The 16,855-nt window shown below is 39.3% G+C and overlaps 1 protein-coding gene across 2 annotated transcripts in view; it reads left to right on the top strand.

Annotated features, from left to right (window-relative positions):
* The window catches only part of LOC139731964 (regulating synaptic membrane exocytosis protein 2-like), a 207,513-nt gene that overhangs the window by 121,805 nt on the left and 68,853 nt on the right, over positions 1–16,855 (top strand). For both annotated transcript variants that reach the window (XM_071642836.1, XM_071642835.1), the window contains 3 exons: positions 2,664–2,816; positions 7,275–8,153; positions 9,262–9,646. In XM_071642836.1, coding sequence (XP_071498937.1) covers positions 2,664–2,816; positions 7,275–8,153; positions 9,262–9,646 — 1,417 coding nt within the window. The remainder of the gene's footprint in view (positions 1–2,663; positions 2,817–7,274; positions 8,154–9,261; positions 9,647–16,855) is intronic.

The following is a 16,855-nucleotide window of genomic DNA, read 5'->3' as shown; positions in this document are numbered from 1 at the left end:
CCCCCCCCCCCAAAAAAAAAACCATATATATATATATATATATATATATATATATATATATATATATATATATTTATATATATTCCTCATAGCTTTAGTGCATTGACTAGTTTATGTCATTTTTACAGCATTAACCAGCTGACAAGAATGCATTATAAAATATTTTATTACCGCAATGCTCAAATGCATAAGATTCTGATGAGGGCCACATTTTGCTTGAATTGTCTTAAAAAAGTCGATTTCCCTACCACTTTTTACACAAACTGCCATCTGTAATTTCCATTTCAAATTTACTTATCAAAGTGTTGAGAGTTCTTTCAGTTGAGGAAGATGTTCCTCCTTGACACATGGGCAAAGTAAAATTGGTGTGACTTTGTGGGAAGAGAAAGGAAGATCTTATAAAGAAAAATATATAAATAGTTGAATTTATCTATTATCTATAACTCATAATAGCAAGTGGTTGATTCCCCTTCAATTTGTCACCCCCTCAAATGCATAAGATTCTGATGAGGGCCACATTTTGCTTGAATTGTCTTAAAAAAGTCGATTTCCCTACCACTTTTTACACAAACTGCCATCTGTAATTTCCATTTCAAATTTACTTATCAAAGTGTTGAGAGTTCTTTCAGTTGAGGAAGATGTTCCTCCTTGACACATGGGCAAAGTAAAATTGGTGTGACTTTGTGGGAAGAGAAAGGAAGATCTTATAAAGAAAAATATATAAATAGTTGAATTTATCTATTATCTATAACTCATAATAGCAAGTGGTTGATTCCCCTTCAATTTGTCACCCCCTCCCCTCCCCCCACCCCCCCATCATGAAGCAGATTAAAGCATTCAGTGGTTTTTGATACTTCTGTTTCACAGAAATCAGAGGCAGATGACCCAACCGCCCCCTTTTTTCCCCTTTGTTTTTCTACTTAGTAACTGTACAAGCACAATATGTCTTAGTGCAGGTTTTAAGTTATCCCATTGGGGATGAACTGATAATGCTATAACACACATTTCCCATAGACACCTAACCAAGTGTACTTGGGACTGCTCTTCAACGGACTTAAGGTTTTAATTCTACCAAGATCAGAATATTTGTTCGTCAGTTCAAAACTATAAGCCCTCATCGATCTTCTCCCACACATTGAAAAAAACATGATAGCCAGTATTTGTTTGTTACTAATCAACATTTCTGCATAGCCAAGTCACATATTTGTAGTTTACCTGTCAGTGTGATAATTGAGTATTTTTTCTTTCTTCTGAAACACACTACTTTTACTTTTCACTGAATTGTTTGCCGCTTCCACACACTTATGTGCTATTACGCTGCAGTTTGCGAAATGTAGTTTAAAGTTTTTCGCAATTTTCCACGAAGGGGAATGTGCTGCATGTTATCTCTGGCAGCTAGCATGCTCTGAGTTTTAATCCATGGTGTAGTAACTTGATAGCGTCTTGGTCAACATTTAGCATGCCTCCGTGGGCCATGGGTACCTCTGTGGTCTGATACTATTCTTCATGTAGCAGAAAGGAAATTTGTGTCCATACAGACAGCAGTCATTGGTGTGACCAAATTCATTTTCTTATTCTTTTCAAGCTCTTTCTGAACACTAGTTCATTAGGTCTGTGTGGATCTACTCAAGAGTATTCCTGAAAACATTGTCATGTTTATACATTTCTGAAATATATATTCTGTTCTTAAGAATAAGAGGGGGATACAGCATTAATATCCCTGTAGTATATTTGATTGATGGCCAAATTAATTTAGAATTCACTGATAAATTGTTTGAACTGTTAATTTTTATGATTATGAACGTGGTTACAATATGAATGAGTTTCTACAACTTTCATTGCTATATTCCTTTTGGAGAGATATTTTGTGTCTGCTGTAGCGCCAGTAGATTAATTTGCAAAGGTCTGTCACCCAAGAAGGTTGTGACCTGGCATAATGTGAATGTACAAGTGTAATAGTGACAGAATAAATATTTGAACATAAATTTGAATTTGAAAGAAGCAAAAAATAATAATGAATTCTATTCGCGGAACACAAGATTTCAAACGGTCTTTCCCTTCTAAACTAAACTTTCACTTATAGCACAACACTAATGGTTCCTCAAGTGGACCTTTAGAAACTAGTTAGATATGCTCACTTGAATCCCAGCTATCCACTAACATTGCTCTGTATATTTTGCAAGTTTTCATAATTGTGCTGTGATAATCTTCTTGCTCTTTTTTCTCTAATCTTGTCTTTTTTTCTCTGAACATTTATGATTGCTTGCTCACATCTTTCACAAGGACCAACTCAAATACTGCATATCACAATTTATTTAGATTTAATAAAATATGAAATGCATGTGAAAAAATAAAATTGACACTGACTCGATAATGCATGAAATTAGCAAAGTAGATATTTATCATATAAAAGTGGTTGCTTATGAGAATCACTTGAAAGTAAGTTCTTGCGCCAAAGTGGATACATCGTGCTACGAGTTCATGATGTGTAGATTGTGCACTGATTTGAAATGTTTGTCAGGAATGTTCGCTTTCTCAATATGTCACAGAAAGCAGAATTTGTGTTGGTCCTGTGACTCGCCTCGCCGTTTGCCAGGGCACTAACTCTTTCTGTCTCTCGATCTCTCTTCTCGAAACTAACCAACTAACCTTTGAACTTTCAGGTGGCACCACCACCGGGGCTGGGGACGGGGCTAGTATCTCCTCTTTCGGCAGTAGCTGTAGCCCGCCCCCAGTCAGCGATCAGGATGACAGACAGTCGAGTCAGGACACTGACTTCCCACGTAGTCAAGCACCGCACAGGCGTGCTGGCATAGGTACTAACACTAACACTAACACCGGCTGTAGAAACCCTGACACCTGCCACCATCAAAACACCCCCCGTGAACCCCTGCCGTAGGGTAGCATCTAATATTGCCTCTACACCGCTGTTTTTAGATTACACAAGGGCTCACACCATACACTCAACATTAACACTCGGGATAGGTCTAACACCAACTGAAAGAACGCATATTCCAGCGTGCTGGCATAGGTACTAACACTACACTAACACCGGCTGTAGAAACCTCTAACACCCACCACTATCAAAACACCCCCCGTGAACCCCTGCCGTAGGATAGTATCTAATATTGCCTCTACACGGCTGTTTTTAGATTACACAAGGGCCGACGCCAGACACTCAACATTAACACTAGGAATAGTTCTAACACAAACAGACATTACAGTTCTTCTGTCATGCATACCAGTATGTATTATGGTAATAACACACTATTAACACTGCAAATTGAACTCAATAAGCAACCTCATTCCGTCTTGCTCTTTCATTTATTCTTTACCTTTTATTTCAGTGCTGTAACAATTGCTTTGTCTAACTTATACATGAACTGATTTACAGCAAATCCCAGAATATGCTCCAATCATATCTCTTATACCGCAATGTGCACATGTGTTTATACAAAAAAATGTATGTTGGACAGTGATATATAATTGTATATTCCAGGTTACAAAACCCATAGAACTTATTAGGCAGCGGTAAAAGAGCAAGTAGTAGTCCTGTTGGTTCCATTTTGGCAATGGTGTATAGGGAAACCCTTAGAATTTCTGCAGTTGAGTCTATGGTCTTGGAGTATTCTGTAAGTGTTCATTCAAGGGACCACTAGAGATCATCATATAGATATTGGCCTGTGGGATAAATAGAATATGTTGTTAGGATTTATAAAATCTTGTTTGGACCAAAAGTCATCTAAGAGTGCCAATATATGCCATATAGGACCAGTTTCTACTTGTAGTTGAATACAAACAACATACATTCCTCACATCACCTATCTCCAATGGATATACACAGACTTCACAACAGAGAACATGTGAAGAGTTTGTTCGCAAAAACCGATAAGTCCATTCTTGAAGATTTTGAAGTACGGTCTCTGTCATAAAGTACAAAATGATACCTTTTAAATGATGTATTGGTCACTACATATAAAGGTACATTTTTGAAGTTATGGTCAAAAGAAACAAACATTTTCTTATTATTCACTTTATTTTTCTTGACCTTTAATCGCAAATATCTCCATTTGGCAAATATGGACTTATCGGTTTTTGTGAACAAACCCTTCATGTCTTACACCAAATCTTGACACTTAATGAAAAGAATGACAGCCTTACAATTCAATTCGGCATAGCATACTTGTATGTATTCTCAAAACAAAAGTGTACTTGTAACAAGGCTATCATTGACTGTAGAAAGAAAAGAAATTGCAAACCTTCAAGCAACACAAAGAAATTGTAGCTACTGTATTCTTGCTTGCATCTGCTCAACCGATGTATTCACTCTTCACCGCAGGAGTGGGTGAGGGCGCTGTTTTCTAATGACAATGTTATGGTCATACTAGCAGCCACATGATGTATACCACACTAAAGTAGTCTGTGTCTGAACTGCATCGAATAAGCCAATTTATTTTGTAACTGGCAGTCAAATTCATCAGAAACGGTTTAAGTCGACCAGTGATTTAATTAAAATCCCACTTAAATGTTGTGAGCACTGTTATGTCACGACTACAGCACAAAGGCACACTATAGCTAATTATAGCCCAAACCACGTCATTTCCTATAATCAGTTCGTTTCGTTTATTTCATTTTCAACAAAGAGAGACAATGTACAAATATAGTACGAGGAAAAAACTTATAATATAAAGATAAAAACACATATTCTCATTACGTCTAAATATCATATAAATGCCATGAATTGAGGAAGATACAAACAAACGTAAACACGCTATTTACTGTGTAAAGTCTTCAATAGTTTCAATTCAGTAGAGCATGTTCACTGAATTCAGACGTCATCTGGTAGAGAGTATTTCATCTTTCTCCGACACATACTTATTTCCAGGAAATTAGTGAAAGAGCAGGTGGGGATGCAGAGCTGTTAGACGCACGAGACTTATTTTCAGAACGTCTGAACGGCTGCAGTGTCTATTTAAAATCACCGGTATTGATTCCCTCCTCATCAAACAATGGGGTATCACATTGTGCACAGTGCTTTCAGTGTGTAAAAACACATCCATATCTCAGAGTGATAGATGAACTGTGGAGTTGTCTCATTCCCATCGCCATTGCTTCACTGATCTTCATCTTTCCACACTGCTGCTGTGAGGGCGCTATATATGTATTGATCTACTGCCAGCAAATATCAGACTCGTGAAGAAAAAAAAGTCTTCATCTTGTAGGGGTTCATTCATCAGGTGGTCAAAGGAAAAGGCATAATGACCGATGCAGGCTTGATCTAATGGCTAGATGCCTACATTGTGATTGACCGTTAAGGTCGCGGGTTCAAAATTCCCCCGGTACATGTCCCTATGCGTGAATGCAATTTGCAGCAAAATGACAGCATTGAGAAGCGATGGGAGTTAATCTCAAGAGTGAAAATGGTAACATGCATATAGAGTAAGCACAGAGATCCAGAAATTATTTGTGACTCATGTCTGCAAATGCCTAATCAAGTCTTCAAAATTCAACTTTCTGATTTTGTTATTTGCGAATTTTCTACTGTCCTCTATCTTTGCAAGAGTATGTGTTTTGTTAAACTTCTTAACCAAGAGCTAACCGACAGCACAAAAAAACACTATGCAGCCACTGGTTAAGCATAGATTTCAGAGAGTCAGCTTTGAAGTTTAGTTGCTGTCAGTTATATCGCAATGTGTCGGACAGTGAAATGGAGCAGGTTTAATTCAAACAAAAAGTTCCCCGCATTTCTTGTTTCATTTCGTTTCATTTCAATCATACCAACAAAAAAAAAAAATGAAAAAGAAGCATACACATATGACAAACAAAACAAACAAAGATGACACCAAATATTAATACAGTATCAATTAGTACAAATTCCACAATAAGATAGGAAAAAATGAAATGAACAGCTTTTATATGGCTTGTAGGTCTGTATCAGCCTAGTGGTGTAAAAGAAAAAGATTCTGTGAACCTGCAGAAAGAATCAAATAAAAAAAAATGAGTTACAGAAAAAACACACACACAAGAGTTCAAACTCTGAACTTTCACATAAAACATACATGAATTCAGTAGTATTTTTTTACAGTTTTTTTTTATATATATGTCATTAAATTGTAGGTTAGAAACGTTACTCAAATTCAGATTATTCCACAATACAGATCCAGAATGGCATAAAGAATACTTCGACTTGTTATTACAAACAGTCCAATGATGAAATGATGATAATTATAATCTAGTGTGACAAGCATGAACATCAGCATTTATCACAAATTATTTGTTTTAAAAAAAGGAAGAGATCTAGTCTTTGCTAGTGCAATCAACAAGTGAAGAGTTTGTTTGCAAAAACCGATAAGTCCATATTTGCCAAATGGAGATATTTGCGATTAAAGGTCAAGAAAAATAGAGAGAATAATAAGAAAATTTTTGCTTCTTTTGACCATAACTTAAAAAATATACCTTTATATGTAGGGACCAATATATCATTTAAAAGGTATTATTTTGTACTTTATGACAGAGATCGTACTTCAAAATCTTCAAAAATGGACTTATCGGTTTTTGCAAACAAAGCCTTCAAGTTTAGATATCAAACAAGTCTGCTGTTAAATGAATATGATGGCTTTTCAAAGACCATAATATCTTTTGTATCTTTGGGTAAACTGAAGGGCATTCACCGGATACTCCCAGGGTCGTAAACACATAACAATTTCCAACATAATTATACTAACTCACAGACACGTAACATACACAACAATGACTTGATTCTAGAAATAGTTTGAATGTTGTGATGTCATATTCTTTGTAGAGTAGAATTCTTTCTTATTTTCTGCCTCTCACAAGATACTTTTTTTTTAAATCTCTTATAGACATTAATCTTATTTTCATGCATATCATGTGAGAACTTTCCTGACTAAACTTTAATCTGCTGCAGAGAGTAGCATTTGAATTCTTTGCATTTCTCTAGTTTGATTGCATTGCTCACTTCATATACACCTTTATCTTGCAATTTTTGGCATTTTTGGTACTTGATATTATCGCATACACATCTATCGCCTGTTATTCTAACAACACCCTTGTTTGATTGCACTGCAAAAGGATATTCATTTCAAGTAATCTGCTTTAAATTCAGCACTCTTGTGCAAATCATTTACTTGCTAGATATCAAATGTTTTCACAAGTGATGAGTAATATATTTGTCATTATATTGCCATCTTAATGAGTACTTTGGTTTTATGATGCTTTTAGACTGAAAGATAATCTATCTTCCATCAACACAGTCACGCCTCCCACACAAGAGGACCTGACCCCAAACGACGAGCCCGCTCCGACGAAGCAGCGTCGAAACTCGCAGAGCACTCTGGCGGTTCCGGAGAGGGTGTCACGCCGGCCGCGTTCCCCGTCGCCGATCCGACGAGGGCGCCATTCGGAGCCGGCCACGGACTACAGCCGGCAGCATCTAGCCAGGGACCGGGACCTGGACCGGGACCGGGACCTGGACCGGGACCGGGACCTGGACCAAGGGAGGGACTCGGAGAGGTTGAGGGACTTGGATCGAGGAAGAGATGTGGAGAGGGGAAGGGATCTGGAGAGGAGAAGAGATCTGGAACAGGATCGGGACCACGACAGGGAGAGGGGGAACGCTCGAGAGCACGATCGAAATCGAGAACGTGAGCGCGACATGCACCCTTACTCCCTGGAGTCACTGGACAATGTGGACTACATGAGATCCTCGCCACCCACGGCCACGACGCGCGTGCGCGACCGCGAGCGGGAGCGCGAGTCTCCGCACCGTATGGACAGGAGCTCGCCTCCGCGGCGGGAACGCGAGCACCGCTCGAGGGCGCTGTCGCCACCCAGCATGTACGAGTACGGCGAGCCGCGGCGTTCGCGGTCGCCCAGCCGCCGGGCCGCAGACGTCTCGCAAACGGACTCCTACCAGCGGCGGAGCAGGTCGGAAGTCAGAGGGGCGATGGAGTACGACAGACAGTACCGAGGACGACACATGATGCCCCCTCCGACACCTGGCCTGGACTCGTCAAGCCTACCAAACTCGCCCATGCACGGCGGCCGGAGCAGCCCCTCCTCCACCCCATCCACTCCTCGCAAACAGCAGCGAAGACTACCCCAGGTCCCTCCCTCTTCAAAAGCTGACAAAGGTAACACAAGCAAATAACTCTTCCCAATAAGACATCTGACACTCCCGCAGAAAATACCAAAGAAGAAAGGGAAATTAGGTCACCTATAAATGCTCTGTAACAGATCCAAATTTTGCTCTCCTTTCCTAATCAGATCTGTAAGCATCAACGCCTCCAGTGTCCTCTGGTTACATCTTTTTTCAGGCACGTCATGTATTAAGCATGAATTGAAAGAAGCAAACCTCTGCCCAACCCCTGCACTTGTCTCCTCTCAAATTAGATTAAGGCCCCGATTAGTAGGGCACTTTGGCCTTTTATTGAGTTTCGACGCTCTACTTTTGGCCGGATGCAAATTATTGCGTGATTAAATGCCCCTCATTTCTGGCACAGCACGGCCAATCCTTTGCTGTAAACACGCTCTTCACATAGCTCCACGTATACAGTGTACCAAGCAGTAGCACCTTTACTCTGAAGATCTGTGTCTATTGTTCAGGGTAACAGAGCAGTGGAGGCAAATAGATAGATGAATATAGTTTTGCCAACGAGATGTCATTTGCCAGTACTTTGGTTTGTCAGGAGAGCGCAGGTTTTATGCCGACTGTTCTTACGTGTCATACATCAAGGCAGATAGGTAGTCTTTGAGTTTAGATCTATATGATCTGAAGAGATATAGGGATACCTGGGCTTGTTCAGGAAATGTATCAGCCCAGTACTTATCCGGTGATAGCTAGGGTTGCATTATATTGCATAGGCCTCAATCATGTTTTCTCAGTTTGTCAATCTAAGTACTTCAACATGATGAATGTTGATGTTGTCAGTGCTTATTGGTCGGTGGTTAAATGCATGCAGGCATTGCAAAATATGTCATCTGCTCGGAGGCAACATTGCACTAATCTTCAACTTATGCCATATGGCCACAGATGAGGTGAGGTACGTGTTCAGGCATACTATTCCAGTCAAGGCCGCCCAGTGTGCCGTACATGTCTGCTACAGCACAACATCCAACCGACACATGTGACATATTTTATCTTTCTTGCAAGTAGTTTGTATATTTTTAGTTAGAATTACAGTATGTTTAAATGTCTTCTGATCAGAACTTTCTCCCGCTTTGACTTCTTCGTTGAAACAGGAACTGCAGATATTGAAGAGCGAGCCCGCCAAATCAAACTCAAGATGAGCCAGTACAAGATGGCGGCGTCGGCCAACACCCTGTCGCCCCACAGCAGCGGGGGCGGGGCCGGCGGTAGTCTGGAGCGTGGGAGTGGCGGCGGTGGTGGGTTGATGCATGGGCACGGCATGATGATGGGCACCTCCCCCTCTCACGACATGCCCCTCCCCTTCCAGGGCGGCGGGTCGTCGTCTCATCGGCGCAAGCAGAGCCCGGACAACATCAGCATCAAGTCCTCGGACAGCAACCTGTCCAGCACCAGCGACGTCTCAGCCGTGACCGCTGCGAGTACGGCGAGTGCCTTCTCGACGCAATCGGAGCGCCCAAGGCCCACCAGAAAGTTCAGGTTAGTGTCCGCGATCTGCCCTGGTTGCGTGTCTGATGTTGCGTGCATTTTTTCAAAATCTTCAGAAGTCTGCCTGTGATATTGTTTGATGATGTTGGTACCACCAGAAAGTTCAGGATAGCATCTGTGATCTGCCCTGGCTACGTGTCTGATGTTGCGTACATTTTTTCGAAATCTTCAGAACTGTTGTCTGTGATATTGTTTGATGATGTTGGTAATTGAAAGCTAAATGGAGTTGTTGAACGTGTATTCCCCGAGACCATGAAATATAAATTTGCTTGAAGTTACTACCAGCATTACCTTCTCGATGACAGTACAGGGCTTAATGAGGAGAACAGTGAATTGTTGGTTAGCAACCAATAGCCATGGGTTTTCTGTGGGTGATGGTGAATGAATGTTATGCAGTATCAAAACGTGTTGGACGTGTGGTATGATGCTAACCAGCAAAAGTGAATGACTTATGTTTGGTGCCATTCACCATCTGTTTGATGAGAAGCAATGAATAACAGAATATGTGTATAAACCCTGTGGGTGCTTTGAGTGTTAATTAATGCTTCAAAATACTCCACAACATGTTGAATACAACATATGTCCAAAGTCCCTGAGACAGAAAGAGTTAATTCACATCTCAGGATCCTGGTTGTATTATAGTCTGACTCATGCAATTCTGCTGATTTTACCATTTCTAGAATTATATGTTATGGCTGTTTCGTCGTGGATGTTTGTGTGTGTATATCACGTAAGTAGCAGTGTTGGTGAGTAAATATTGTACGCCAATGTGGATCTCATATTTTTGAAGTAGCAGTGATTCGTCAAAGATGGAAGATTGAATTGCACCCTGTGACGCGGCTGACACACCTTCTCCATGAATGTGAACGGGACCAAGAGTTCACCTAGTATTTTATGTCCCAATCATGATAGTTTCAGGCATCATACACTGACAACCCGTCACGTAAAATGGGGGCACTTTGCTACAGAGATTATAAAACTTTCATCTTAAGACCTTGTTGCGCTTTGTTGGCTGATTGGCATGCAGGCTGGAGCGTGTTCTTCTCACAGATGTAGAAAACTACAAATTCTGTATTTGTCGATGAGTAGAGATCACCTAAAATCACCCTATTCTCTATTGTATCGATCACCACAGCCTTCGTGTTTTAGACTGAGGCACATTGGTACAACCTCGGTGGGCTTGGTAACTTTTTACTACTAGGTCAGGTTCGGATGGATTACCTCTCAATGCTGGAGACAAAAAAAAAAGTTTGGCAAATTGATGATAGTGCCCGGGCATGTAATGGGGCAAATCGATGCCTCTCAATTTAATTGCAGAGATAATAATTAAAAAAAAAAAAATAGACAGAACTGATTAAGTTGATCAGATCTGCCCAGAATCTGAAATTCCAGGCCCCCCCTCTAAATAAAAAGTCATTTTGAGAGAACAGAGACCCCTGATATCTTTCAATACAAGGGTAATGTAATAGCAGTGGCCTCCTGTCAATAGCAGAAGTAGTACCAGTATTAAGTGTTGTTGAGTGAGGCCATTATTGCTGTTTTCATACTTCATAAATCTGCGAGGACATACACTGAAACAGAGAACTCTCACCTGAAATACATGTTGTGTCCTGGTGTGATTTTTTCTCTTTTTTTATTGAGGGGGGGGGGGGAGGGTGTGACAAGTGCAGTAGACTTATGGTATCACTTTTCTTGATTGTTGAAAAAATAAAACAAAATATTATACATGGCAAAGGTGATTACAATCTTCTGGAATGAGAGCATCCAAGATATACTCTTTTCTATTGTCAGATGCTTATCTCATTTCCATGGTGATCGTGCATGCTGATGCAGATGTTTGATGTATTAAGTATGTAGATGCAAATTTGATTATCAGCATTAATGATCGGTGTAACATTCCTCTGCCGAGGATCACACTATTCATCTTCAGGCTTATGCAGAGCATACAAATAACAGACTAGACAGACAGACAGACACACACACACACATACACACGCATACGCGCTCAGAGTGATCCAGCTGTTTTCATAACCATGGCCACAGTTCACTATGTTTGCCATTGATGTAAATGAGTGGTTTGGATCAATTTCCCAGTTGAATTATGACTTTTGAATGAATACAGTATGTAAGGCCAGAAAGACAATTATAAACTTGTGTAAGACTGATAATATGTGGGTGGATAGGGATATGGGGGGGGGGGGGGGGAAGAGGGGTGAAGCTGTGCGTACATAACTGGTAGTGAAGAAAGGATTGATGATGTAACAATGGTAGGAGTCCATTGGTTTCCATGGTGATGAAGACAACGATGCAGAGACTCCAAGAAGTCTCCTCAGTGTATTGGCTGCCTTTGATGGCTTGACTGGCTGTGATAGATACCCTTTTGTAACTGTGGATGTTGGGTATGACATAGTACTTCCGCTGCATTTTTAGTCCCGGCCCACACTTGTGTCTTTCATGGATTAACCTTTGACGGTATCTATCTGTCTTGAAGTAATCGCTGATGTTGGAAGTAGTCCATAAAGATTTTACTCTGTTAACCCTCTGCGTGCAGCGTTTATTTCCTGCACGTACTTAAGTGTGTGTGTGTGTGAAATGTGTACATGTATCACTCCTTGGCGCCGAAAGGGTTAATAGCCAGGTATCACCTGTCTTGTTGACAGCAGACAGGAGAGATTTTTAACCCCATTAAGGCCAGTTTGATTCTGTTATGATGCACTATGACTCGGGTGTGCCTGCAGTAAGTCTGTAATGTACTGGTTAACCCGCTGAGGACAAGTCCCGCCTATACTTGGGCAAGTGTCTATGAGAAATGCATGTTGTAGCAAAATCAGCCCGTCCTCAACGGGTTAATGTGGTTTTCATCCCTGAGTGAAGTAGAAGGACCACAGGGTGCATTTAGCTTGCTGTAGTGTGTAATTCATTGTCATGGGATAAATCATGTATTTTATGAGGGCACCTGTATTGATGCAGTGTAATGGATGTCACTGAACACTGAATTTTCATTTCTGTAGAGGATATATCATTTTGTCTGGAATAGCACCAATTTATGAGATACCTTTTCTGCAGTCAGACCCACAGTATTATTTATATCTGACTTCAAAAAAAAAAAATCTTTGAATGTTCTAAGCATTATTATAGGCCCTCACATGATCAGGTATACAGTATATTTTAGGGGAACGCCCACATTGATAAATGTGGCCCTGCATCACAAAATCAACAAAAAGTCGCCAGACTTGGATTTTTAGTTAAGGGCAGATTCTGAAAGAGCAGTCTCTAAGCTTAAATGGACTCTCCTAACCTATCTAAATGTTGGAAAGAAAGCACACACTCTGGAAACATGTGAACTGAGAAAAGAGGCTCTGAAGTACAAAGTCTATTCAAGGGCCTATAATCTTTACCAAGCCGTGCTGGCTGTGCGATGAATGTGACAAAAAACAGGATGTAAACCATCGGAGCAACAACAATGAAGGGATTATCAAATTAAGTTGAAATCGGCCATGCTTTATAAACACCCTTTTTCCATGATTAATGCCATTTTTCAAAGAAGTAGCATCACCTTTTCTTAAGTAATTAGAATTAAAAGTTAAAAGTGTGCAAAGGGTTTTTAAGAAATGAAAAGGGGACTCTTAAAGACACACCTTATCAAAGTACTCTACAAAAAAGTGCTCAAGAAAAACTGCAAAAACACAATTTCCTGTCTGTTTTATGATCCCAAACTTTAGCACAATAAAGAAGAATGTTTGCTCCTTCAGAAAATATGAAAAACTCAAAATTGGCTAGGTTGACCCATTTCACCTATTTTGAGTCCTCACACAAAATCAAGGGATGTGACTTTTTGTTGGTTTTGTGATGCACGGTAACAAATAATGATTTATGCATTTAGAGTCCTCTTTCTTCCCCCACAACCAACCCCCTCCCCCCGCCCCCAAAAATGAAAGTATTTACATGGTAGGCCTACTGTTTATGTTATAGTGTCAAACTTCAATGCCCTTTCCCCCCATTTATTCACCATAGTCTGTGCACATTGCAGTGCTGAAAAATGAGTGGAGGGGGAATAAAACAATCCATTATGTGTGGTATTAATCAGCCACTCGTAGATATGACTTGAAGATCATGACGTTAATCGGATACAAGTGGCTGGCACTCAGTGCCACGAGGGGCAAAGTTTGCCACCACTCCCAAGATGATTTGCAATTTATGCGTCCGCCATCTGTGGTAAGAAAAATGGCAATTAAAGCTGAAATGTAGTGGTTCTCAGAAGGACTCAAAATTGATCTTCCACCATTTGGAATTAGCTTGTAATATATTGGAAGGCTCTAAGAAGAAACTTGTCTGGCTGATGTGCAATTTGCTGGGATATTGAGTTGTTTTGTAGTATTTTGAGATGAAAAGTGAGGAATGATAACAGTTGGTGTACCCACCTTTTATTCCTGAAGTGCTACAACTGTGTATCTCCATTCTTTAATGGGTATTTAGAATGCTACTGGTTTGTGATGATCGAATTGTGCCCTAGCAGTAGTATTGAATGCAGTACAGCTTGCTAACATGCTAACATGCAGAACTTGATTTCACTCTCAAGCAATGGATACTGTTCTGGCCCGATATATTGTAATTGATGTAATCAAATATAAAACACCACAAAGCAACCACAAACATATTCTCTGAGATTTCATTACTTCTGGTATACCCTTTTTGGTTAATATTTCACATTTTTGCAATTACCCTGTAGAAACTGTGTTATCGCAGCATTATTTCACACATATCTTATGCATATTCCTCTGCATTCAAGAGCAAAAATCTGCAGTTTTGTTAATTGTAAGGAAATTATGTTTTACCTTTAATCCTCTGCATGGTTTCAGTGCCAATTGGCAGAGAAAATGATGTAGCTTTGTACATGAAGAGTTTGTTCGCAAAAACCGATAGGTCCATTTTTGAAGATTTTGAAGCACGGTCTCTGTCATAAAGTACAAAATGATACCTTTCAAATGATATATTGGTAACTACCATATAAAGGTACATTTTTGAAGTTATGGTCAAAAGAAGCAAAAATTTTCTTATTACTCTCTTTATTTTTCTTGACCTTTAATCGCAAATATCTCCATTTAACCGGAGGGCCAAACCCCAAAAAGTCGCTTACTTAACGAGTGAGTTGCACTCTCTCTACAAACTAAGTAGACCATGCTTATTTTCAAGTTTTTATTGTAACAAACAACATTCCACTGGTCTACCTCAAATAATTTGTTGCGAAAGCCTCCAAATCCAAGATGGCGTCCAAGATGGCCGCCATATTTACTGAATTTGTTATTTGAAAGACAGAATTTGATTGAAACATCAGATTTCAACAAATTTGATGTCATATGAAAGAGAATAAAATTTTCTACAAGTTGATACCATTTTTGTGGGTTATTGTGATAACTGGATTGAGATTTTTAGGAAAAAACACTCATTTTTTGATATTTTTCTGAAAAAAGGAAAATCATGAAAATGCTTGATTCATCATAAATCAAAGAAAGACTAAAGGATTATCTTGAAACATCTCAAGAATTTTGTTTGACATATAATTAATACTTGGAGAAAATTAGGGGTCAGTACCGTTTTTGGTTCAGGAGTTATAATTTCTCAAACTTGAAAACTCACTATGTAAAAATGGCCACTTTAGTTGTGACAAGACTTTGTTGGTCGTAAAAAAAAGCCTGCGCGCGCCAAGACTACTACACGCACCACTGGCACTGGCACTTGTAGCAGTGCCAGTGGTGCGTGTAGTAGTCTTGGCAAACGCAGACTTTTTCTTTGACAAACAAGGGTTTGTGCCTGCAAACTAACTTTTTATACCAAGTGGTAGCTCAGGTGACGCTGATTGCTATTATTTCAAAGTAGATTGTTCTGAAGCAGATGAGATGAAGCAAAAAATATCTTTCAAATAGAGGTAGAAGCTTGAAATAACCTTGCTATAGAAAGCTATAGAAACAAAATTTGGATCAATCACTCAAAAAAAAAAATCAAGATTGCAGGCCATCAAAGCTGACATAGTGTATTGCGCCAAAGTAAATGTATCATTTCGATTTTTATACAATTTTGTCTGTTTTGGTGTCTATTTATATGGCTTTTATATATTCTGAACATTTTAATGCTATTTCAAACCATCTTAGGTTTTTATGGAGACATTTTTCAGAATGCACCATGAATATTTCTCTAAAAAGTTACAAAAAATTAAATTTAAAATGTTTATGAAAACCATGCAGAAATTACAATCTTTCCCATATAATCAATATTTGGAGGTCAGTATTGTATTTGGTTCAGGAGTTATATGTCTCAAACTTGAAATCCCATTTTACATAATATGTATTTGCACGCATCTGTTCCCAAATACGTCACAGAGGGTCAAATCCAAGATCATGCTTACTTTTCGAGTTCCACTCTTTCTATAAACAAAACCATACATAATATTAAGCATACTAAGCAATGTTCCGTAAGTACACCTCAGTAGATTTGTTGCAAAAACCTCCAAAGTACAGATGCGGTCCAATAGGGCCGCCATTTTTATTGAATTTAACATTTCAAACATAAAATTTGATAGAGACATTGGATTGCAACAAATTTGATGTCATATGAAGGAGAGCAAAACTTCCTGAAAGTTGATACCACTTTAGCTGTGTATTGTGATAAATTGGGGGGGGGGGGGAATCCATATTTTTATATTCTTTTGAAAAAAGGAAGAAATGTAAAAATGCATGATTTAGTATTTATCAAAGAAGAACTGAAGAATTATTTTGAAACCTGCGATTGAGATTGAGATTTACTGAGATTGAGACATAATTCATATTTCTGGAATTACAGGCAATATCATACACTGTTGACAAGTTAACATCTAAAACTTGAAAAAATTATATTCATGCATTATAAATTTTGCATACAATGTGTTTACATGGTCACATATAATACTGTAATGGTCTAGTGACTTGCAAGTACCTGCATGCAAACTAACTTTTCATGCCAAGTGGTAGGTGACGCTGGTCGCTATTACTGTAGCATTTCATCATAGTAGATTGTTCTGAGGCAGATAAGATTGAACAGAAAGTATTTTCCAAAAAGAGATAGGAGCTTGGAATTTGGCACAAATTTTTCCAATGTGTAATAATTAGCGATAAAAACAGTATCCACATAAAATTCAAGATGGCGGTAATTAATCGAGGTTGCCTT

The sequence above is a fragment of the Diadema antillarum genome, unplaced genomic scaffold, assembly GCF_040938485.1.
Source record: "Diadema antillarum isolate AM-2024a unplaced genomic scaffold, OU_Dant_1.0 seq00000389_RagTag, whole genome shotgun sequence".
Lineage (NCBI taxonomy): Eukaryota > Metazoa > Echinodermata > Echinoidea > Diadematoida > Diadematidae > Diadema > Diadema antillarum.
Note: the sequence above shows the minus strand (reverse complement) of the source record. Positions and strands in the feature narration are given on the sequence as shown.